Source organism: Lonchura striata, chromosome 8, assembly GCF_046129695.1.
Source record: "Lonchura striata isolate bLonStr1 chromosome 8, bLonStr1.mat, whole genome shotgun sequence".
Taxonomy (NCBI): domain Eukaryota; kingdom Metazoa; phylum Chordata; class Aves; order Passeriformes; family Estrildidae; genus Lonchura; species Lonchura striata.
Window position 1 is genome coordinate 24,950,900 of NC_134610.1, and position 23,828 is coordinate 24,974,727.

Consider the following 23,828-nt stretch of genomic DNA (forward strand, 5'->3'; position numbering starts at 1 on the left):
TTGTGAACAAGCAATATTTAGATAGTGAGCTTGTCTTTTTGATGTCTACAACTTGCCGTTAGATCTATAATCAATATGTAATAACTTGCCACCATCTACCTGACTGCATATTTTAGCAGCGTTTCTTCCCTGGAAAGATTGTTCTTCAAATAAAAATTCCAAAACTGAGAGCAGTCCTTACTAAAAATGTAATGAATTCAACAAGCTAGTGAACAATTGCTATCACTACATGTGATATGTACTGTTTTAATTATAAGAGTCAATCAAGGAACCTCTTTTTATGTGAAATATTTCAAAGAAAAACAGGTAATTTGTTCCATGTGTGGCAGGATGCTGTGTGCAACTCCTCTCCCTACATTTATGATCTTGCAGTAAAATGAACAGACTTAACCTACAAAAGATCATAAAGCCTTACAAATGCTATACCTGCTCACTGTGGTGTGTTATGCACTTTTCAATGTCAACAGAAAAAGGGGCATGAGGGGATTGTGATCCAAACCAGGATTTGTCCAACATCTGAACTCTGCAGGGATGATTAACCCATTAAAAGACTACAGCACTAAAGATGGAAACCTGTGGTGGGGTACTCTTTCCTTGAGAGAGCTTTTCCTAATGCTGAAATCTGGCTTGCTGTCCCATCATTTCTGTCTTGCAGTCCCATCATTTCTTGCCTTGCCCATGACAGACATGGAGGGCACATGATTTCCTTCCTCTTTGCAGCAGCCTTTTGTGCTTTCAATGACTGCTGGTCTCTCCTCAGACCCCTCTTTGGTGAGTGAACACACTCTCCTCAATCCTTTCTAGACTTCTGACTGATCTTACTGCACTTCTCTCATCTCCTTCCAGCTGGGCACAGCTTTCTGTCTGCACATTGCCCAGCCACCACTTGCTGCTCTAGCTAAAGGCACATGCTACAGACTGCTCCTGCGTGGCTGGTGAACCTTGCACTTTACTGGTTTGGTGTAAGATCAGTTCTACAGTTTGTCAGTTTTTACCATTTGAATCCTATCACCCAGGATGCTTGCAGTTCCCTCCCACCCAGTGCTATGTGTGCAGATTTGAAAAGCAGATTCTATTCACCATCTAAGTTATTAATAAAAGTAATGAAGAGTGCCAGAACAGACAAGACTCCTGTGGAACTAAGAACTAAGGAGCTCAGTTTATCCCTCTATTTTGACAGCAAATTGCCAGTAACTATTGAGCCTTGTTTCCAAGCAGTTTGATACTTACATCTGACCATGTTCCTCTTTCTTGCTTACAAAAAGCTCTGCCTATGAAAATCAAGATATATGGCATTTACTGCTTCTCCCGGTCAGCATGGTAAGGATTACCTCATCCAATGATGAAATCAGATTATTTGATGCAGTTTATTCTTCAGAGAGCCATGATTTTTCCTTTCAGTGCTTATGAATAATGGCTTGACTAATTTTTCCAGTATTTTTCTTTAAAAAGAGAGAAAAACAACTATTACATTTGCCCTCTTTCCTTCTTGATACCTCAGCCTTCTTGAGAGAACCATAAATGGTTTTGAAATTACATAAGGTATTTCTCAAAGTATTCTGAGCTATAATTCATCAAGATCAGTTCATTTGGATATAGTTTGCTTCTTTATGCCCTTTCCAACCACTTCTCTTATTCTAGGTGCAGACCATACTGCTTTGCTGTGGTGTCTGTTGTGCTGCTTATCTGCCTGCAGCTGGGTCCTGAAGTCCCTGAGTCAAAAAAAGTGCATGGTTTTCTGAGTAACATTTCTCCTTTCTGTTCAGTAATGAGCCATTTCCCTGGGATTTGTTTTACTGTATATTTCTTTTGTGTACCTGCAGAAGTGTTTCTTCTTAGTCTTTACATAATTTATTCATGTTACTTCATTTTGTGCTCTTGAAGTTATGTTTCAATCCTACATGCTAGTGCCACACTTTTATAGTAATGTTCAGCAATCCTCTAGTTTCTTTATACCTGTCTTTTCTTTCTTAGCAGACTTTCCCTTACATCTGTCCAGAGCAGGAGCTTCCCAACCAAATCTCTGTACATTTTAAAATATGCATTCTGGAGGTCTACACTATTTATTTTGCTATCTTCCTTCTCTTTCAATTTCCAGAAGAAGGTCATGGAAGCTGGAAGCACTTACCTCCTCCAAAAATAAAATGTTGATTGTGTTTTTATTATTCTAATCACAAGGCCAGCATTTTAACTGAACAGCAAAAAGAGTTCTCAGCCTCCTGTTTCTTCAGCATGTAGAGATATTTTCTGCCAGATGACACTAAAGTGTCATGCATTATCTGCATGCCTCTCATGCATTATCTGTATATGGTATCTGATGTAAGGTGCAGAGAGTGTTTTGTGAAAGTTTTTTAAAAAATGGCAGCATCTCCAGCTGCAAGTGTCTTGTGCTTCTAGTCCCCATCACAGAAAACAGCCTCATATCATCAGAGTTTTCACAAGTGCTACAGAGACAGCTGACTGTGTCACTCAGACACATTTGGTCTTGCTGAGTGACATACAATTGTCTCCATTGGTTTTTAGCTATATCCATTAAAGTGCATTTGCCCAAGTATATAAATCATCAATGTCAACTTCCCACAAGGTAGCACAACTGTATATTCCTGAAATTGTATTTCATTTAAACACATCTGCTATCTGATAGCAACAATGGTGCTACACCTGATGGCTTTGAAAATTTAGATGACAAACTAGACAATATTTGTGCATTTGCTCTGTGGTGAGAGGGCACATTTAGAAGGCATTAGACCTTATAGTTTCAAGAGCTGAACTCTGCATATTTTTAAAGTTCTGATCTGTTTGGATTAGAAACTGATCTCATACCTTTAAGCTGAGCCTGTATCTATGACATGCAAGATGATAGGTCTGAAGTCATTAAAATTCATCCCATATATATCTTACTCGAACAATGAAATGCTGACGAACAACCAAAACCAAATAACAAATCAACAAGCTAATCTACATCCTTCCAGCACACTTCCTAAAGCGTGATGTAACCACACAATAATACCACAGACTACAGCTAATATGTCTCACACAAAACCTGAGTACCTGCAAACATTAAGGAGGGCAGACTTAAAGTAAAATTTGCATCTTTACATTAACGGAAGAACATCTACATCTCATCTTGATTTCATGTCCTGTCCTAGAACTGAATTAAAATCAGGACTAGCTAGCTATTACAAAGCAGGGAAGAGGGTGGGAAAGCATAAAAGCTTTAGAACATTTCTGACTATGATGGAATATTCCAGGAAACAGATTATAAAAATGTGGGAAGACAGTCTTCTCACAGGGTCTGCAGTCTAGGCTTACCAGTTTAACAGAATTCAATAGGCCAAATAATGAGTGGGTATGAAATCTTGACCTCTATTAAATCCATGGCAAAAATCCCATTGATTTTTCTGGGACCAGGATTTCAGTCTGGTCACATTGTGTCCAAATTATGACCTTTTTTAAAAAGCAGCAAATATCATACAGTGTTTTAGAGATTTATACATTCATATCCAAACAAACTGAAATTGTTTTGGGCAAGGAAATATACATAGGTGACTTTGCTGTCAGGTTAAAATGGGCTGCTGTTCCAGTATACTGTAGAGGAAAGCATGGACAAGGAAACACACTGCAGTGCAGGCAGATAGTGGCCAAGGAGGGTCCTCTTTGGAGCTATGGTTTTTGTTATGAAAGCCCATAACTCCCTAGATCCATGTGAGTTATATTATTCTCAGCAAGATGCAATGAACTCAAATGCTGCTCAGTAACAGAAGAGGTCTCCCTGTTGAGCAGATTAAAAGAGGCCAATGCTGTTTGCAAGAGCTGAGTGGGGGGTTCTGGAACTCCAACACACTGGCACCCAGGCCCCATATAGTTAGCTCTCTCCCAGCTGCTTAGCCCAAGACCACTGCCCTTCCTCAACAGACAGGACCATAACAAACAGGCATTCCTAGTGAGGGGGCAACCTGGGTCGTGACCGTGCATTTGCTCCTTCTGCTTTGCAATCCACACTGCGGTCTCAAAACAACGCTTCCCCTCCTCAGCTGGCTCCAGCTGAGCGGGGCGCTCCATCGCCTGGGCCCGCCTGACGTGTGCTCCTGCGCTTCCTGCTGCTGTTTGCAGCCGGGCTCGGGGAGAGCTGGAGAGCTCCTGTGCTGGCTCTAGCTCCCCACGCCTCTGTAGTTCTGCCTGTCCAGAACCGATGCTGGCTCTAGTGCTCTGATATTAGCTTAAACTCAACGCATTACTTTAGGCTAATGAGCAGAGGAAAACTAGTATAACCTACTCCCAGGGATGAAAGGAAGAGTCAAGAGCCAAGACATATCGAAGTGAAGTGATGATGTCAGTTCAACCTCTTTACAAAACAGTTAAGGCTGCTCTTTTACTCCAGTACAGGTCAAATAAAGAGCTAAACACTTCTTCTACTTCCCATTATTACAGACGTACTAGAGATTGGGCTTTTTCAAATAGTTTCCCTACTACAATCAAAGATATTTACTTTCTTTATACAGGTATGTCCTCACACAGTTAATCCGCTCTAGGCATTCAGAAAAAGAGAAATCTATTTCTACTAGCTGTGTTAGTTCCCAGACCCAGAGCTGGATGAATTGTTTATGGTAATAAGTGATTTGTTTAATTTAGTACATTTTTCCTACTTGTGACTTGACCATCACATTATCTGGACTCCTGTGTTTGTAGGACTAATCATAAATATTCACCAAACAGATTATACAAATACATTTCAATTGATGAGTTGTTTGTAGACCAATGTCTCTGAAAATACCCAAATTACTTTTTAAGACTCCAAGGGTATGTGGCTGTTTGCATAACACACATGCCATCATTTCTGACAGAGGATGTGAAACCTTTAAAATAGGAGAATAATGAGAGAAGCGTATCAGTTCCTGAACAGATAATAATTATTAATACTAATCTGTATTAGAAATTGTTTACAAAATGTTTAAGACTCTCAAATACATACTTAAACTAACAGTTTAAATAAACACGACCCCTGGAAACCAAGAGTGAGATGGGATTATGAGAAGAGTTATTAATTACTTTCTTCTCTTTCCAAAAGCTCTGCTACTTCTAATTTGTCTATTATCCTACAGTGCTGCTCTGCAAAAACCTCCAAGGATACTACATATAATACAAAACCCAAATGCAACCAGTCATGGAAATTTAAGTAATACTAACTAAGAGAAATTTGGCTGAACAGACAAAATGTTATATAGAATAATTTGTTTTGTAAAAAGCATTTTTAAAATTACTTCCAATTATGAAAGGAGGACTGAATTAATTATTGCCTTTTTATGAACCACATGGAGACCTTGGAGACTTTTGAGAATATTTCTTTTTAAAAAAGCCCGTGCAAATAGAATGCAGAATTAGGGTTAATAGAATCATCAACAATTATCTGCTGAAGCCATAGAAAAATGACAGCAGAAAACTTCAGGTTTCTGAGACATAAAACTAAAAGCTCAGAAATTTAATCACGAACTCGAATGTTATCATAAAACTTTAATAGAGCTGGCTGCAAAAATGTACTTCAATTCTTATAAACTCTCAGACTGTCCTGAAATCAGCAAACCCAGAGATTTTACATTGCTTTTAATAACTTCCAAAGATTAGTGAGATATTAGAATTTGATTGTATTTTAATATCATCTGAAAGATTATCCAACAGCTGCAATAAGCAAGATGTAGCAGGACCTCTTCAGGGTCAAACTTTGTGTATAGGAAGAGATGAGATTTTTCTGATTTTATTAGAGAGGAATACATATGAATACAGGGCAGCAGCAACGTGAAGCGGAAGCCTTCCAATCCTCACAGCTGCCTATGGGCTCGGATTTCCCAGGATGTTTTGGCACGTGGAGCTTGGCTGCCAGGCAGTTTGGGATGATCTCTGCTGTGAGGTTTAGCTTGTAAGAGCAAGTTGTGCTGTCTGCTGGGAGCCCCTGAGAAGTGGCCACGCCAAGGACAGCGAGTGGCACTTTGCATTACAGGGCTGTGCATGTGCCTGCTGCTCCTGTGCTGAGGGATGTGCCACTGGCATGGGGCACCAATACTTCTTGGGCTCAAGAGACATTAGGGGAGACACCTAAACATTCAGGTGGCTCCCTACAGGACCCTATGGCTTGCACCAGTAGACAGAATGGACACCTTTGAAATAAAGGATGGATATTTTCTCTGCTTCTTGTGTGGATGTGACTTCTAATAAACCACCATATGATGTTTTCTCCTCCTCTTTAAACCAGCAAGGATTCCTACCCTCTGAACCCAGCAAGGTCTTTGTAAACAGCAAAGGGATTTCCTGTTTGAAGAAATAGTTTAAGGGAATGCTGGCATGCTGAAAAATTGCAGACTTTACTTTCTAAGAAAAAAATCCATTATAAAATTAATAAGCATTTATCAGAATTCACATGCATCTCCAAATGAGTAAGCAGATGCTTCCTACTGTGATTTGAAAATGACTTCTCTCTGCTTTCAGCAGTTTTCAGTTAAGAATCAGGAATATTGGTCCTTAGTTCCTATGTGGAAATATTTAAAACTCTTTCTAATGTGTTTATGATGTTTTCCTATGCAGCCCTGCACAAACATTTTCAGTGTGCTATGACTCAGTACTTTTTTGAAGCAGCAGAAATACAATGAAAAGTCTGTTTCTCATAGTATTTTGGCAGAAAACAACTCTGTGGGTTGGTGTTGGCAACACCACAGTCTAAGAATAGGGCACTTCTCAGGCAGAAAGTTGTTGAATTTGGACATCAGCTAGGTTTGCCTAGGCGTAAAGAAGCCACTGTCTTCAGGGAAAGGAGTAATTTAGAAATGCTCATCCAACAAGTTAGTGTGCTAGTGTCTACCAAAATAATTATTTCCTGTGAGGAATATTCAGAATGAAGTAATCTCAAAGAATATATTCCATTGGATGAGTGAGGTTGCTGGGAAGCCCTTTGACACTTCCTCAAAAGGGCTTTCATTGTGTGGAGTGCTCTATTCCAGTTTCAATTGTTCATAAACATGAGTAATGTTTCCTTCCAAGTTTGTGTAAATGGGAAGAACTGTAAAAGTGCAGAGCTTCACCATGCATGCATTGTGCTAATAGCACTACCAATGTGAAATGCAGAGCAAGACAAAAAGTAACACAGCAATGAGGATGTGAAAGAGTGAAAGCTTTTAAAATGAGCTTGAATTTGACAGTCTTAAAACCTAATATACTGAGCTGAGCCTGGGCTGTGCTGGTTCTGATGAACCCAGAGGAGAGGAAAGTGTTTTCTCTAGCTAAGTAAGGCTTTACACATAAATACAGGCTATACAGATTGTTCTCTACAAATAAAGGCAATTCCTTGGAAGCCTCAGCTACAGCATTCCCTTACTATGGGTAACATTTGCCAAGTGATTCAAGTGTCTTCACCACTAGTTTGATTCCATTCTTTGCCCCAGGGCTCTAGATTCCCTAATTATCCATACCATTCATGTGCTGCTTTTGGCAGCAAAAATTTTGGTCAATTATTTCCCTCCAAAAGGAAATGCTGGCACACATGGCAGAGAGGCCAAGTCAAGTCAGATCATATTGGATGTGTAATTTCTAGGCTTGGGCCCCTGTTCCATGGGACTGCCATTCAGCACAGACTCAGAAAGCCTTCTTCCCTCAACAGCCCTCTACAAATCTTCAGACAGGACCTCCCATGACACTCCACATTGCCCTCAGATATGAAAACACAGTCTTAGCAGACAGAAATCTTTCTACTGGTATTTAGAGATAGATCTATGTGACTTCTCTGGAGAAGATATGCACAGTCAGGTCTGGAAGATGTCTTTTTGCACAAAGATGGATTTTCAATTTTCCTGCTCAAGATTTCTAGGTCTTAAGTTCTTTGGAAGATGCTTCCTCTTATTTTAAATTGCTTGTAATATATCTGCAGTGCTTATTATCTCTTTTGTCTTCAGCAGGACAAAGGACAAGGAAGTAAATTATCTCCCTTTGAAATAATGAGACATGCCAGACTCCTTCCTCTACTAAACAACACTGCTTTGTAGCCATATCTTCCATGGTAATATGTAGGGTTCTCCACCTTCTCTACCCAAGAGGAAAAAGCACCAAGCAGTGCAGTCACCAAAAATCCTTCTTCTAGCCCTAATCTCTAAATGCTTTTATCACATAAGATTAAGCATACATATGTACTCAACTGTGGGCCTTATTTCAGGTGTTCCTACCTAAACACTGGCCTCTAATGAAGCAGCAGCCATATGTCAGATTACAGGCAGGTGACAGAAGGAGTTAATTATGCAGCTTTGAGCCATTCTTCCCCTACTCATTAAGACTTGTTCTAACAGTTCAAACCAGGAATACCTACAGCCAGAAGAAATGGCTACAACTTTGAAACTTGGATGAGATTTTAAACTTGGTAAGAGCCAAGAATGTACATGTGTGAACTCCTGTCCCTTTCCCAACAGACACTAATGAATAGCTTAATCTACTGGCATTAAAAATATTCAGTCTGTCAAGGAAATGTTTCTTTTCTCAAATAGGGAAGTCTTCCCTCAAGCTCTCTTTCAGGTTTATATGTGTTTGATGGCAACACTTAGTCCTATGTTAGTGACACACTAGGACTGCTATATTGAGGGCTGGAAACAAAAATTTCACATCTTTCCAAAAGAGAAAGTTCTCTTTCCACCATGGCACATCATATTTAGTTCTGGCCCTGGAAGGTTCCTATGTACTAGACATCAGTTACAACATTCTAAGTTACAGAAAAACAAAATTCCCTCTGAAGGAGTATATTGATATTTCCTTCTAAGGGTAATGGTTGCACTTGTGATATGAAGGTACCTGGACTCACAGAAGGAAGGATATAAAAACACTTGGAATATAGTGAAAATTAATCAGCGTGTACGCGAAATGACAACATGGAATGAAGGCCATCAGAAAAGTGGTCAGACCTCGCAAACTTTGCAGCTTAACAGGGCTACTTGTAGAGGTTCCTGGTTTTGTCACAAACCTAAGGCACGTCCTTGGTCATGTCTCTTCACCTTGCTCTTCACCTTCATATTCTCCATTTGTAAAGTGAAAATAACAACATGTCACTTTATGAAGAGCTTCAGGTGATAAATGCAACATAGCTCCTTGGGCTAACTTACTGGACATAGTAGAAGGTGAATAACACACATAATTTTTTGTCTTCCTAGTTAAGAATAACGTGTCTGTTTGTTACATTCTTTCTGTCACCCTACTTCTGCATCTCTACAGCAGCTAGTTAAAGCACACTTGCTTATAAGCAAGATGTGAAAGAATCAACGTTCCATCTGTACCAAGGGTGCATAGCACTATTCAAATCAAATCATTACCTGGAGCAGCAACGGAATAATCAAGATGCTTTAAGAGCTGCAGTTGTAAGAAAGAGAGCATTTACTTTAGCAGCTGACAACGTATAAGCATGCAGAACAAGCAAAAGAATACCTACCCAGACTACTTACTCAAGGTCTGTGTCATGATTCTTTATGGTAGAGAAGCAAGAGGAAAATTGGTTCAGACAACTGTTTAATCTTGCTATGTAGTTGCAGGACAGCATAGGAATATAAAAGTTAATTGTCTATAGTAGTTAAAAGGGAATTTTAGATACCTATTGTCTCCCATCAGACTGGACTCTTCAGAAATAAGTGAGTGATAGTATATTGATGCAATTATTCTTCTAGTGTGCATATACAGTTTTATTTGCTTGAGAACAAGAGTATGTGGTGGGAACAATTATGGCACTATACAACTTCCAGTGACTGAAGGAAGGCTTCATTTATTTTAAAATTACCTTCTCAATTATCCACTTTTTTAATCATAACAAATCTGGAATGTCTTTCTTGACTTAAACAGCTGAACTCTTTACTGAGGATATGCGGGTCATTACTTCCTTATTCTTTAAAGTAAAGGCAAACTGGCAGCCTGCTTGGGATTTCTTGGTACTCTTAAAGATATTCAGAAATAGCCTTCAGAAACCTTTTAGAAGAATATTTCCCTTCAGAAATCATACTGGATCCTGTTAGATTTCTCTGAAACTCAGGTCATAGCTCATACCTCTTTTTTTTTAAAAAAAAACTATGAAAAACTATGCTCAAATACCTAGATTGTTGTTTTATTTACATACAGTGATGAGTAAAAAGTCCAAACCAATACTCCAGATTCTTGTGTAGCCTGGAAAACTACTTACAGACTTCTAATTTTCTTCTCTTGGACTGCAATTTCAGCCATTTTGTGATGGGATGGAAATATTTTTTTCCCAAACATGGCCAAATGGCATTTTTATCTCTTTCAGTGCTCTCAAAGCTCTAGTTGTATTGAAATTACAGTGGTAGTCTGGATTTCCATTGCTGTGACAGCAAGCAGATCGTGTCTGCCAGTATACAGACAGACTCAACAGACTGAAATATGAATGGAAAATGGGGTAAGAATAGAAGTCAATACTGCCTGAATTAATGTTACTGCAGAACACCCTTAGGTAATGCTCAGGATATAGAAGGAGAGACACTTTGAGAGGTGGGAGAATAATAAAAATTTAAAAGTGAGGGTATACCGACAGAGATTTTCACACATTCTTTTTTCCTAGATAAACTTTTATGTGGTTTGTCGTAAGTACAAGATGGTTTGCTGGAAGCTAAAATATCTTCTTCCCCTGTCCTCAGGATAATTTTGGCAAAAGAAGAAGATCACACATGAAGTGGCAAAGCCAAGTATCTAAGTGATTGGAATTAAATTAGAGGAAAATATGCAATTCTGAGGAGGAAAGGAGGCATACCCTTTGCAACACAAGGCTTTTAAAATCCTAGAAAACCAAGAAGTGCAGATGAGCCAAAAGCTATTAGGGGGAAGAAAAGCACTCTTCTGTGCTCGAGAGATAAAAGAAGAAATTATTAGGCAAAACTAAAATCACAAGAAGATTCTCTGAAAAGGGCAATACTGGTACCCCTATTCATCAACACAGAGAGAAATGATCCATCACAGCTTGGTCGCTAGAGCCACAGTGGATAATTGCCCAATGGCCCCTCTTTCCTCTCCTCCATTCCACCAGTCAGTCCCTGTTTGCAATCAGTGCCATGCTCTGTCCTCACAATGGGAGAGGCACATGAGGAGCACTAAGGGATGGAAGGGAATGAATGGGATCTCACCTAGTGAGTGCACACTCTTCCCTCAGGTTTTTGTTAATGGTGTTCTTATAGCAGGATCTCTTCCTGCACAACTGTTTCCATAATCTGGTTTCCACCTGAATGGTGCCCCTTTGCCAATGTATGCCAGGGAAATTACTGGCAGTATCTCTCTCTCTGCAATATATTCTGCTAATTCTGTGATGAGGGTAATATGCACTCCTTGTGCATTTCTAGTCCATATCCCAAATACAGAAAGGATCTGACAGCCAAGATGAAGACTGTGTAAGCTGAGTTACCAGAGCCAGAAGATGTTACCAGAGCAAGCAGTGGGTTTTCATCTCTGGGAAAAGAGATTCAGCAAAAAAGTACTGAATTTTGTAACTTTTTTGAGGTATTCTCACTACAAGTTCAGATGAGTCTATTTCATTGGTAACTGTAGGTACACTCACATGACTAAAAAAAAAAAAGTGTCAGGACATTTATATAGATACCACAAAAGTGGGCTAAGAAAGAGAGAATCTTATTTTTTTTTCTCTTTAGTGCTTTTTAATTATTTTGAGGAAATTTCAAAACTTTGAGTATTGAAGGCAACTGACAGTGATTATGAAACAAAAGATTACTGTATAGACTGTATAGACTGCAGATAAATATACCAACTAAAATGGTTCATAAATTGCATTTGTAATTTCTGATAAAACATGGTCTAAAGGCAACAGATACTAAGGGATATGAAAGAATAGTACATGGTCCTTCACCCCTTTCTATAACTGCCCAATTTTCTTGAAAGACTTCCTGCTAAATGCCTTCCCTTTTCTCTCAAATAAATCAAAGATAGGGACAAGCATTGATACAGTTAAATATTTCTACTTTGGTGGACCAAAATAAACAGTTAATAACCAGAGCTCCTCAGAGTTATAAATGCCATCACCTGGCTCTCACAACCTGCTCTTGCAAGAGAGGAGGTGACATTGAGCTTGCAAAGCAAAGGAAGAGAGAACATTTACCTGATGAGCTGAAGAAAAAACTTTACATAAGGCAGCCTCCATGAAAGCACTGAGTAATGTGCTTGATGCATGCTGCCTTTACTCTAGATGTTAATTGGATTACAGTTGCACTCATCATAAATTGGGATATTTTTCAAAATGTGAAGGTATTCAGAATTACTATTTCCTGCACTATTGGTTCTGCATTCAAGGCAAAAAGCAGATGCAGAAAAATGACAATGAACAAACAACTGCCCAAATATGCCGGTGTTCCCAGGGGCTAGGAAAACAGGCAGAAGCAACATGACAGGCAACATGAACAGAGGAAGAGTTCTGCTCCCAGGAGTGATGAAAGGTGAAAGTTCCTGAGCACACAACTTCCTGAGGGGCCAGGTCTGGCCACCAGGAACTTAGAAACTGGTGTTTGCATCTCCCATCATGATGGAACCAGTATACATGTGTATGTACTCTTGGTAAATAAAGAGCACTGCATCCCTGGGGAAGCCCATTCCTCCCTGACAGGAGCAGCTTTGCAGAGCCCCAGACATAACCACTCTTTGCAATACAGGGCTGACAGTCCCTATCTTGAAACAAAGGCTTCCAGCACCTTTCAAGCATTATTGAGCTTTGCAGAGGCAACCTGGAGTTGCCTCTGCCTAAGACTAAAATCATCAAACAATTTAACTTCCTGTTCAAGCATTGCCGTTACAGTAGTTTTACTTGGCAGTGTATCACGTGCTGCAGAGCAAAGGGAGAGAAATTGTCTAAGCACCAGAGGGTGCAGCCTGGCCTCACAGGGAAGGAAGGCTGGTGCTGTGGGGCCCTTGGAGTCGCGGCAGTGCCTGCAGGGGGTGGAGACAAGGCAGTGGGCCCACCATTAACACCATGCTCCTGGGGATCCTCGTGGTGCTCTTCTTCATCCCCACTGCTGATGTAACAGGTAACAAAAACCCCCCACATTTCAATCCTTTCCCCCTAGTTTTTTATTGCCTTGAAGGTCTAGCAAAGGGGAGAGGCAGCATGCTGCAAATGGATCAACTTGATATAACCAATAGGCCAATTTTTCTCCTGCCATAAGTATCCCTCCAAGATGAGACCCAACAGCTTTCTTTTAATTTCATTTCTCTCTAGATCCATTTGGAAATTGCATGCAGAGGTAGAGGGGTGCTTATTTCACCTACCCCCTGGGCTTTACATGTTCTGCTCACAAGGGCCTTTTCTTGGGGGCAGCGGGTCTGAGCAGATGTGGTGCCAGAGCCTGTCTAGGGGCAGACTCTCCACATCCCCAGATCTACTAGTAAAGCTTTAGGTTCCCCCGTGGCCTGGCTTGGTGTCATGGGCTCTGGTGTTGAGTGCAACAACATCCTCACAGGATTAGCAGGTAAATGCTCAAAAGCAGAGCATTTTGATGGAAGGATAGGACTTGCCAAGTTTCTGATTTTTGCGTTGTTTAGTGGTTAATACTTACGAGACATCTGTTTTTTTTCTGAAGATCTTCAGAAAAAAAATATTTTTGTGATTTTGAACTCGAGTCTTAGTGAATCTTCCTGAATCTTCAGTTGTTGTGGCTGAGGGTATTTGTCTTGGTGTTGGCTTGCTGATGCAGTGTTCCTATGTTCCGACCTAACACATCTTTCCAATGGGTACATTAAAATGCAAAGCAAGGTGAGGGATGCTGGCTTTTGCTAGGATAATCTTGAGACAGACAATTTTTAGACTGCTGGCTGTGAAATGCTGTTATTGTGTCTTCTCTAAAAATCAGCATTTTGTATTTTCCAGGGAAGTTACAGATTGAAGTAAAAATCTGGTTTCCAGTACATCTTAAAAAGTCACTTTTTCTAGCATGAGGGATGCAATTGAATATACTGTTTTCTTATTTCTACATTATTTTTCCGTAGTTCTTTTCCTCAGTGAAGGCATTGTACTTTGCATGACATTGTGATATGCATTTTTTAAAGAAATCATAGGTTTTTTCCTTCTTGTCCTTTCCCATGTTTATAATTTTGTGTTTGCAGTATCATAATTATTTCCACAGCAGGCCCCTAGATTGTCAAAGAAGACACTGATTCCAGGAGGGGATAAGTACCAGCAGTAGGTTAACAGTTCTCAACACATTTCTATGATGTGTAAATAGCTTTTAAGCAGTGCTTTTGAATTGCAACAAAATGAATTACAGTGTGTGGTTCTCAGACACAGGTGCTATGCCATGGCTTACAGACACATATACACCCGCTTTGCATGAAGACCTTGTATTTCTCCAACACACTCACCAAGACTGTTCAACTTCGTAAAGAGAAGCACATGAGGTCATTTGCTTCTCAGGGCTCTCATCCTTTCCCCATCTATTTTCTTCACTCTTCATTTTCAAGATGATTGCTCCTTAGTACATGGAAAACATTAAGGCAGATCAAAACCCTGCAGGACTTCCTCAAGCCATGAAGTGCATTGTAAGCCTCAGGTATTTTGGTTTGGGAAAATCCACAGAATTTGTCCTGTTGTTGGACTATACCAGTGGCTGCTGCAGGTTGAATTTAAATCATAGAAAGGGACTTGAAATACTAGTTCAGTCATTTCCCTTTTGCAGAAACACTAGCATTTACAAAGTTTCTCCTCCACCCTTTTGTTGGCTAAAAAATTACCTTGCTGTGAACTGCCAGCGAGGCAGCTAGATTGAGTGTCTGGTATTTTGTGGAATAAGTAATATAAGGAGGTTCCCACTGCAGTGTACCGCCACTGACCTCATCTTTTTACTATCCACATAACCTTATGGCTTATGGTCTCTGGGGGTTAAAATCAACTCCTAACCTACCAAGATTACCAGAATGCAGAAGATGGATGAGGCAAGGGAGTCGGATGACATCAACTAATTCTTGTTTTAAAAAAAACAAATCACAAACTGCCAAGAAAACCCCCTGTGCTCACACTGGGTTTGACTAAAGCAAGAATGTCACCTGGGTTTTCTGGAGTACTCCTGCAGTACTCACAGCAAAGCAGGAAAGCTGAGCAGAAAGCAGGTCTGTAAGAGCCAGAAGGAGAGGATCCCCCCAGCTGCTCATCAGACACACAGCTGGGTGGCCTCAAACCAAAGTCAAAGAGAAGGACCCTTGTACCTGGGAAAGATGAGTAAACATAATTGAACAACAAACTAGCAGCAGCAAAAACAAAAGAACTTTGTTTATAACATACTTGTGTGCCTTTCTGCCTGCGGCTTAAAAAATTCCTTTCAGTTTTTCAGTTAGGGTTTTCCCTATCCCTCCAAGGAGTTAGGTGGGCCATTTCTTTCCTGTGCTTACAGAAATGTCAACTTATTTTAGATACCTTACTCTGGAAAATAGCTTCTTGAAGTCAGCTGGCATAAAAAAGGAAGAAGAGTACTAAATATTTTAGCAGAATATTTTTTTCCAGTAATTGCTGATGATTCATGAAGAGTTCTGGTGAAAAAAAAAAAAAAGTAACACCTCAAAATAGTTATTTTCCATACTTTGTCAAATCTATTTCACTTTCTTGGCAAATAGAAGAAATAAAAACCTTCAATGAAGTTTTGTTTGCATAGGGTTCGATGATCAGAGAGTCAGTATTTTACAGGTATTATAGATGGATGCCATTTTGCTTCATAATGCAAAACCCCCTCACATGTATTTTACAAGAAATGTCCAACACTACAAATAATCCATAAAAAGCTTAACAAGTATTCAGAGATCTTACACACCACTGCATATAAATCCTAAGATCCTGAGAAGGCTTGCAGCCTGTGCACACTGAATGAAATTATTCTACATTTTAAAAGTCACTGCTTTTTGAAACTGTAAACAATGATTTTTCATAACTGATATTTTCCTGGATGGGTAAGGCCAAGATATAGATATTTATTACTACACACCGTATCTGAACACAGCTCTGAAGTGGCAATAATAACCCTACTTAAGGGAATGGAAACACCTACTAAATGTTTCAGAGTTTCACCATTTAATAAACTCAAAGTGACACTTATTAGGAAAAAACTATCTCTGTGAAGGCAAAAGCAACCTCAGCCCATGTTTGCTCAGAATGGGCTAGATCCTACTAAGAATGTAACCAAATCCTATTCAGATCAGCTGGGAAGTGAGGGATGGTAGGCATTACTCTGTCATCCCCATGAAACTAACACACATTTTAGTATGACTGACTTTCTTCAATTCGAAAAACCTCCAAGTCCAGAGGAGGAGGATGACAGCAGGGCTTGTCCAACATGCCAGTGGGGTAAGTCTGCCTTGCAGCCCAACCAATTCATGTGGTGCTAATGAGTTCTTCCTACAAATTAAAACAAAAATATCTCCTTTAATTTAGATTTGAACTACCAGAGTCACTTTGTAAAAGTGGATTTGGGTGCTTAACTTCAATCATATAGGAGCTGTCTTCATTTAATGACCCACAAATGAGCTTTCCCCACTGCTCAGCCAGCATCCATCCCAGCATCAGCAGCACGGACCTCGGTTATCAAGCCTAGCCTACAAGACAAGGCAAACAGATTGGATTATAAATACAAGAGTGAAAATAAGTTGAAGGAATTTATCATTTTAGGTGGGTGTATCAAAAGAGACTGGTTGTCAATTAGCACTGTGTCATGGCAGGGACATAAATAGTCCAGAGCTGTAGTTAAACAGTCGAGTTCAAGGCATGAAGTGCAGGTCTAAACATCAGGAATACAGGTTAGCTGATGACAGCAAAAGAGAGGGGGATAAGTCATTGGGGTCTGCAGAAGAGTCTGCAAATAACATCTGAAGACATGATGAGGGATGAGATTTTCAGTGTTCTCTGACTTTCCTCTGGCTGCAGAGAAATATGATCAGGCTGAGCAATAAATATCCATTAGTTTTCTGTAAGTACCTGCAATGAAAACACACAAGCACTTTTTGAAGTGTTATGCTTCTCTCTGTTCTGGGACCCTATTTTGGTTCTCAACTCTAAGACAGAAAAGGTCTCCCCTGAAGGTGTATTCAGTCCCTGTGATAATCAGGGTTGTAGTAGTGCACAAATACAGCAAACCAGTAGAACAACTCTGTCTCAAGTGAGATGTGTAGAATTCTGCTGTGCTAAAGGTAGAACAATTCTCCTGCAGACTTGCAAATCACCACCTAGGCCATAGATCAATTTTCTGGCCAACAAAATTATGATCAAATACCTTGTCTAAAGCAGTGCAATCCAAACCTCACCCCTTACTAGAATGCCTTATAAGCCTAAGTGAGAGCTTTTGTCGGAAAATGCTGATTCAAGGAAACTGAATTGTTTTGCTGAAATGTCTTCATTTTGATAAAAAGTCACCACAGGCACCACCTTGAGTAAAGACTCGCCTTCTCTGTTCTTACTTAGCCACTCTGTCTTAGGATTTGAAGATATTTTTCTCTTTCTGCTGGAAAGCCTGGAAATGTTATCCTCCATCCAAAGTTTCACAGTGTTTTGGTTGCCTGGAACATGGAATTTCAGAGCTGTTACCAGCTCTCCTCCACCCCCTCACTAACAATGTTGATCAAAGGGATGCAAAGGGTAGGCTACAATCTTTCTTTGCTAAAGACAGTCAGTAGAGAATTCCCTGTCTTACATATCCTCCTCTCATTCGAAGCAAGGGCTGGGAAATGAGACTTTCAATGACAGAATTAACAATTTCAGCAGTTTCAAAAGTTTAGCAGGTAACTGGAGAACCTGCTAGCCAAAGGCTGTTTCTACTGCTCACACCCTACCACTAGTCTTTGCCATCTCATGCATGTCTTGTGTTGACTTTATTCGCAAGACCACATTCATCCCAAAGGAGTAGTCTGCTCAAGAGGCTGGGAAACTTCATCTTTTTGTGCAGGCATGAATACAGTAAGCATAATTTGGTCATAAATACTATTAAAAACAGTTTTAAACACTAATTTTCTGGGTATTCTGGTTCTTGCCTCATCATTTCTCTTGCTAGCCTTTTTGAAGTCTCACCACATGGATTAAGTAGAAAGAATCTATGTTTGCACCACATTTTGAGGACAAGAGGTACACTTGTCATTCTAACAGCCACAGTGATTCTCAGGGATCTGCAAAAATTATCCAACCTCAAATGAGCTTACATAAAGACTTAAGCAATCATATAAAAGCTTTGGCAAGTCTCTAGTTTAAGAGCCACAACTCCTTTCCTCTTACTTAGGGGTCATCATTTGAAAAGAAAGGCTTCATTTGTACAGGATGAATTCTCTTGGAAGAAGTTGTCTTTCTGCATAGTCCTTGCTATGTTTCATTCTTTGGCAGATGATAGCACAGAGATCTACTTGTCAGAAAACATTTCCTGTTTATGTATCAGTCCGGTCAATTAAAATTCAATTATACATTCATGTGACATGCTTTTTTTCAGGCTATTCAAGTGCTAAGTGCCAATGCAGTGTCAGATTAGTCAACTCCCGAGTCCTTTGAGAGATTAAGAATCTACTACAGCTGCTGGCTAGCGAAATTACTTATTTTGCATTGAAATGATAGCAGTTCATGCTTTTAGTGTTCATTGCCCAAGGTCCAAACCCTTGAAATGGTTCAGCAAATCCACCTGCAAACTCCTCAGGAGTCCTTGAATTAAAAAGAAAATGTATAAATAACATTATCTTATCTGACTCCAGTGTCAATTCATAGTATTTTCACTCCATAATGTTTCCTGGGAAACTGATGGCTAAGTAAAGGATAGACTTAGATGGCCTTAGGTATACACACATGAACACAGATGCAGACTTGGCTTCTGAACTCTGATGTTAAATCTTAATCACGGGCCACTGCCTCTGCTAGTGTTCTGATTCTGAAGAAAAACACTCTTGATCTCATAGTCTCCCCTAGAGATTGCATAATTATTTTCATACAGGTGGATTGCTGCAACGATAGCTCCTGTGAGAAACTGCTTCTGCAGCTGGGTGGTTTTGTACTCCCTCGTAGGGAGTGTCCCTTGTAGGGGAGAGGAGATATGGAGAAGAGTTGCATGGGAGGATGTGGGGTTCTGAAGTCTCATACTATATTTTATAAACAAGTGCTCTTCTCGCTTTCTCCCCTCCCTTCCAGAAAACAAGATTTTAGTGGCTCAGCATCCTTTGCTCATTGTAGCTAACCAAACTGCAACTCTAGTTTGCAACTACACATACAATGGGACAGGGAAGGAATTTCGAGCTTCGCTACAGAAAGGAACGGACAGTTCAGTAGAAGTTTGCTTTATTTCATGGAACACAACCAAAATTAGCAGCAATTCAAATAAAGGCTTCAACTGCCAAGGGAGTCATGATAAAGACAAAGTCATCTTCAATCTCTGGAACATGAATACCAACCAAACTGACATCTACTTCTGCAAAATTGAGGTCATGTATCCACCCCCATACGTCTACAATGAGAAGAGCAATGGGACTGTCATTCATGTGAAAGGTAAGCTGAGAGAAACCTCTGTAGGCCAATATCCTCTCCATACATGCTCCCTACATAATGACTGGAGGCAGTTTGTTTCCTTAAAAAAATAAAGTTGGATTGCCTGGTAAAACTACATACTTGCCCTGGACTTCCTGAAGAAGAGATCTTAAAATAATGATTAATAAAAATGACACATTGGAACAAGGAATAAATAAGCAAAGACTGATGTTTTTAATTTCATGTACTTAAAGTTTTCTTTGATCTTTCCTTAAAGAGACACCCACCCAAATACAAGAGCCTCAGTCTGCAATTCCTTTGTGGATTCTGGCAACAGTGACTGGAATTCTTGCACTCTACAGTATGCTAATAACTGCAGTTTCTATTAACTATTGGGTAAGAAACTTGTATTTTCCTTTGCTCTGTATGCTCTAGTAGTTAATTTCTCAGGCCCATACTTGCCATGTTTACCACTAACTCACTTATACCCCTTCAGTACAGGATGACAGTGTTTCTTCATCCCAGCTACATATGCACACCCATGGTGTATCCCAAAAGAGCTGAAATACCAGATGCTCTCTAGGTGGTCAGTCAGGCCTCTGCAGTAAGGTCCTACAGCAGATAGTAACGCCACAGTGTTGGCCACGGTGTCTTGTGCCTATCCAGCAATTCCCTTGAGCAACCACTATTTCTGGTAGCTTGACTACAAGGGAATAGGAGCACCTTACATCAACAGTAAGAAAGCTGAGACAGCCCTATGGTTCATAATTTTTGCTTTCTAATTTCTCTTGACTGGCCCAAGTCACATCCAGTTCTCCTCCTGGCATGATACTGGGGCAGCAGAAGGACATTTTCTTTGACAAGTCTTAAGACTGTGATCTCCAGAGCCAATTTACACTACTTACTCCATGTGACTCCATTACTCCTGAACATAGGGAAATCAATTCATTGCACTCTGACTTTCCTCTCTATTTTTGTTGTTAAATAGCAATTTTCAACACAACAATTATGAGGTAGCCTGTATAAAGGGTCCAGAGTACCTGCTAGGTTAAATGTTGCATGTATACAGAAAGCCACTGTCACTGCTAGCTGAAGCTTAAGATCTGCTAAGTGTTTCACAAAAGGACGCTTTCTCAATCTGTGGCTATTTCTAATGGAAAACAATCAAAGGGGGCACTGTCACAGGAAAATGAAAAGGACAGTTAAGTGGTTCTTCTTTATGCCCTGTTGTAGAGGCTGACTGAGGAGAGTTGAGAGGATTACTCGAGCAGCTGCTGGTGTTACAGTGCTGTGCTGCTGTGGCTGTGCCACAGAGGAGATGCTATAGGTTCAAATCCATCACTTACAATCTCGACCATTTTCTCTGTGCTATATTCATTTGCTACCTAATGGCTTCACACTTTGCCACTTTGTCTGCCCCCAGCAAAGGTGACAAGGCTGCATTGCCATGTGTGCTGTTTGCTGCATCATTTTTTCACCTGCTAATATTACGGCTGGTAGTATTCTTCAAATAATATGTATTCTGACTGTGGATATATTTAGAGTGTTGTTGACTGTAAATACAGCTGCCTAGAAGACATTGTGAATTGAAAAAGAGGTCCTAATTGTGGTACTCCACAGACATGGCAAGCCTGATCAGTTCCTGAAAGCAGCTAAAGATTTGTCTATTTTCATACAGTTCTGCCTTCCCTGAAGGAAAACTGCTTTCCATTGCAAAAGTAAGAGTATTTCATCCTGTAACAGGATCATGCTAGCAAAATGTCTTTCTCCCATGCAAAACTACCTCCTAGGTGAATTAGAAATCCTGTATTATGGAGATAAACACAGAGATAAAGCTTTGTATCTAATGCTTTACATGCATTGACTGCATTACATGGCTTAAGCAGTATGTAACTTACATTCAACCCTTCACACATGTATAACATTAACATCAAAAAGCTTAAAATATTTCACAGTAACTGCCACACTCTGCACATACAACATAATTCAGCCATCAGATTTTCTAATGCAAACCTCCTCCAATTCCACAGTATCATATGCATGTATACTGCAGTACATGCAACTATTTCTGTACATGCGAAGGAAATTTCAGTAAAAGGAGATTACATAAGAAGGTATGATCAGTATTACGAAAAAAGCATGGAAGCACTTTACTTACCTCTGATCAATAAAGCCTTAAGCTATGTAAAAAACACCAACCTTTTGCACAGCCTGCAGCAGTCAGAGGCTGAAATGCTGCTGTAGCTACATATTTCCTCTATGATTTTAGGCAAATTATTTCACCTGTCTTCTGCTACTCTTATTTCTATAAGAGCTGATTCTTCACTTGTCTCACAGGGGCATTATAAGCAGGAATCCAACAGTGGAAATGAGATTTTTGAGGCCCAGATTAGGAGACATAAAAGACTAACATCAGCTCTGATTCTTTCATTCCTTGAAGGAAGGTTCAGAACAACATATGCATTGGCTATTTACTGCTGTAAATAGTAGGAAAACCATAGTCTGGGCTGATTTTTCATGCTCTTATTCTGTTTGAGTTAAGCTAATTTCTCTTTACTGCCTAATAAATGAGGACAGCCTTCACAGCTCAAACTCTGTTGTTTCTGCTGAATCATTCTACAAATGAGAGAGGCAAGAAGATGGTGAGAGGTATCAGTTTGTATCCTTAGTGTGTAGCATGCCTTTACCTGAAGAACTAACATTGTTAATCTCTCACCAGATAAACTGGAGATTTACTTTCAGGTTGGGCAAATTCCATAGATTATTTGATGAGAACACGTGTTCTAATTCTTTTGTAAATGTGTTTAAACCTGAAGCTGCCTTACAAATATGCCTGCTTCCCTGAACAGGAACCTAGGGCCAGAACTGTCAGCAGTTAAAATGAGAGTTTTCACAGTTGTCTTCACCCTTCTCCCACAGCAGAAATCCAAAAAGCACATGTACCGTCAGAGCGACTACATGAACATGACTCCCCGGCACCCACCGTACCAGAAGAACAAGGGTTACCCATCCTACGCACCAACACGAGACTACACTGCCTATCGGTCCTGGCAGCCCTGATCCCACCAGCAGCCTCGTGTGCTTCTGGGCAGACACTTGCTCTGAGGCATGGAAGGACAGCCTCTCATTTTCTCATCGTGTTTGTTGCCATTGATTACAGACACCTACACCATAGCGAGTATTAACTAAACTTTGATCTGGTAAAAGAAACTCCAGACCAACAACCCGGGGGGGGGGGGGGGGGGGGAAGGGGGAGGGGTGTAAGGAGTGAAGTAAAAAAAGAATTTTTCTCCATGATGGCTGAAAATGAGGGCCAGCTTGTGTTGAGGGTTGTCAGTGGATAAGATGGAAAGATGGCATCAGATCTCAGAGCTGGTTTCTTCCTAACACTTGTGGTTTTGCTCAGCAGCTGGAAGAAGAAGAACATCTTATCTTTTCCAATAACTACAACCTTAGATTTAACCCTTATTTTTCTTCCCTGTACATGTAATCCTCTGATTGTTGCTGTTAAACCTGGCAAAGTGTAAAAAATAATCTTTTTTTCTCTGTAAGACAAAGACACAGTTTGAAGTTCAAAACACATGCTTAAAAGAAAGAGTAAAAGGTCAGTTAGAAGGCATCCAAGCTATTACTCTATGGAGCAAATGATCTGCCAGGACAAATCAAGCTAATAGAAAACTAGTAAACCTTCAACATGTAAGTCCTTAGGCTGGACACTTTGTAAATGTTCATAAGGCCATCTGCAGTCATGACCCAGCAACTCCACAAACAGAAAAAGCAAGCAACCTGAAGACAAAAGCAAGACAAGTAGGAGAAGAAAGATCTCTTCATCATGAACAATCCCATTTCTTTTTTGTTTGCCTCTGCATCAAGGGAATGCAAAGTCATATATGAAGCATTAGAAGCAGAGAGGTCTTATTTTGAGAAGATTTTTACTTTTATTTTTGAATTTGAGAATTCAGAATGTATTCTTCTGAGTCCTCCTGAAAATTCAAGCACATCTTCTGGCACCTAGGTTATACCAGAGCTCTTTCAAAACTCTGGGTTGATTTATGAGCAACTAAAGACCACTTAATTTTTTTTCCTGTAAGTGTCTGTTTTTTGGGGTGTGAGAGGATTCTTCATTCTCAGCATTGTAAATTGGATATGCAAGTCCTCAGGCATATGCAGGATCTGCTCTGGACACTCTGAGGAACTTTGTGTTTTCTGGAAGTTACTTTTCTCTCTAAAGATATTCTTCAGAGCTGTTCCATTTCAGAGCAGGACAAAACCTTTAGCAAACATGATCCATTCTTTCAATCGAGTATATTTACAATAAGAGGACATCCTAAATTGTAAATGG

General features: G+C 40.0%; 2 protein-coding genes across 3 annotated transcripts in view; one reads left to right on the forward strand and one right to left on the reverse strand.

The window, feature by feature from the left end:
- RAPH1 (Ras association (RalGDS/AF-6) and pleckstrin homology domains 1) overlaps positions 1 to 21,840 on the reverse strand; it is a 150,777-nt gene extending 128,937 nt beyond the window's left edge. The window contains exon 1 of one of the 2 annotated variants that reach the window (XM_021531344.3): positions 21,686 to 21,840. The gene's annotated coding sequence lies outside the window, so the exon portion shown is untranslated. Of the gene's footprint in view, positions 1 to 21,644 lie in introns of both variants that reach the window. The other variant, XM_021531343.3, reaches the window with a different exon arrangement.
- On the forward strand, positions 12,983 to 22,549 carry CD28 (CD28 molecule). Its single transcript, XM_021531357.2, has 4 exons — positions 12,983 to 13,046; positions 19,154 to 19,507; positions 19,764 to 19,882; positions 22,406 to 22,549. Exons 1-4 carry the CDS (start codon positions 12,992 to 12,994, stop codon positions 22,544 to 22,546), a joined length of 669 nt encoding a protein of 222 aa, XP_021387032.1. The 5' UTR covers positions 12,983 to 12,991; the 3' UTR covers positions 22,547 to 22,549.
- Positions 22,550 to 23,828: the final 1,279 nt, after the last annotated feature.

Coding starts and splice junctions, on each gene's coding strand:
- CD28 (XM_021531357.2), top strand. CDS start 12,992: ATGCTCCTGGGGATCCTCGTGGTGCTCTTCTTCATCCCCACTGCTGAT. Junction 19,508..19,763: donor GACTGTCATTCATGTGAAAG/GTAAGCTGAGAG, acceptor CTTTCCTTAAAG/AGACACCCACCCAAATACAA. Junction 19,883..22,405: donor CAGTTTCTATTAACTATTGG/GTAAGAAACTTG, acceptor CTTCTCCCACAG/CAGAAATCCAAAAAGCACAT.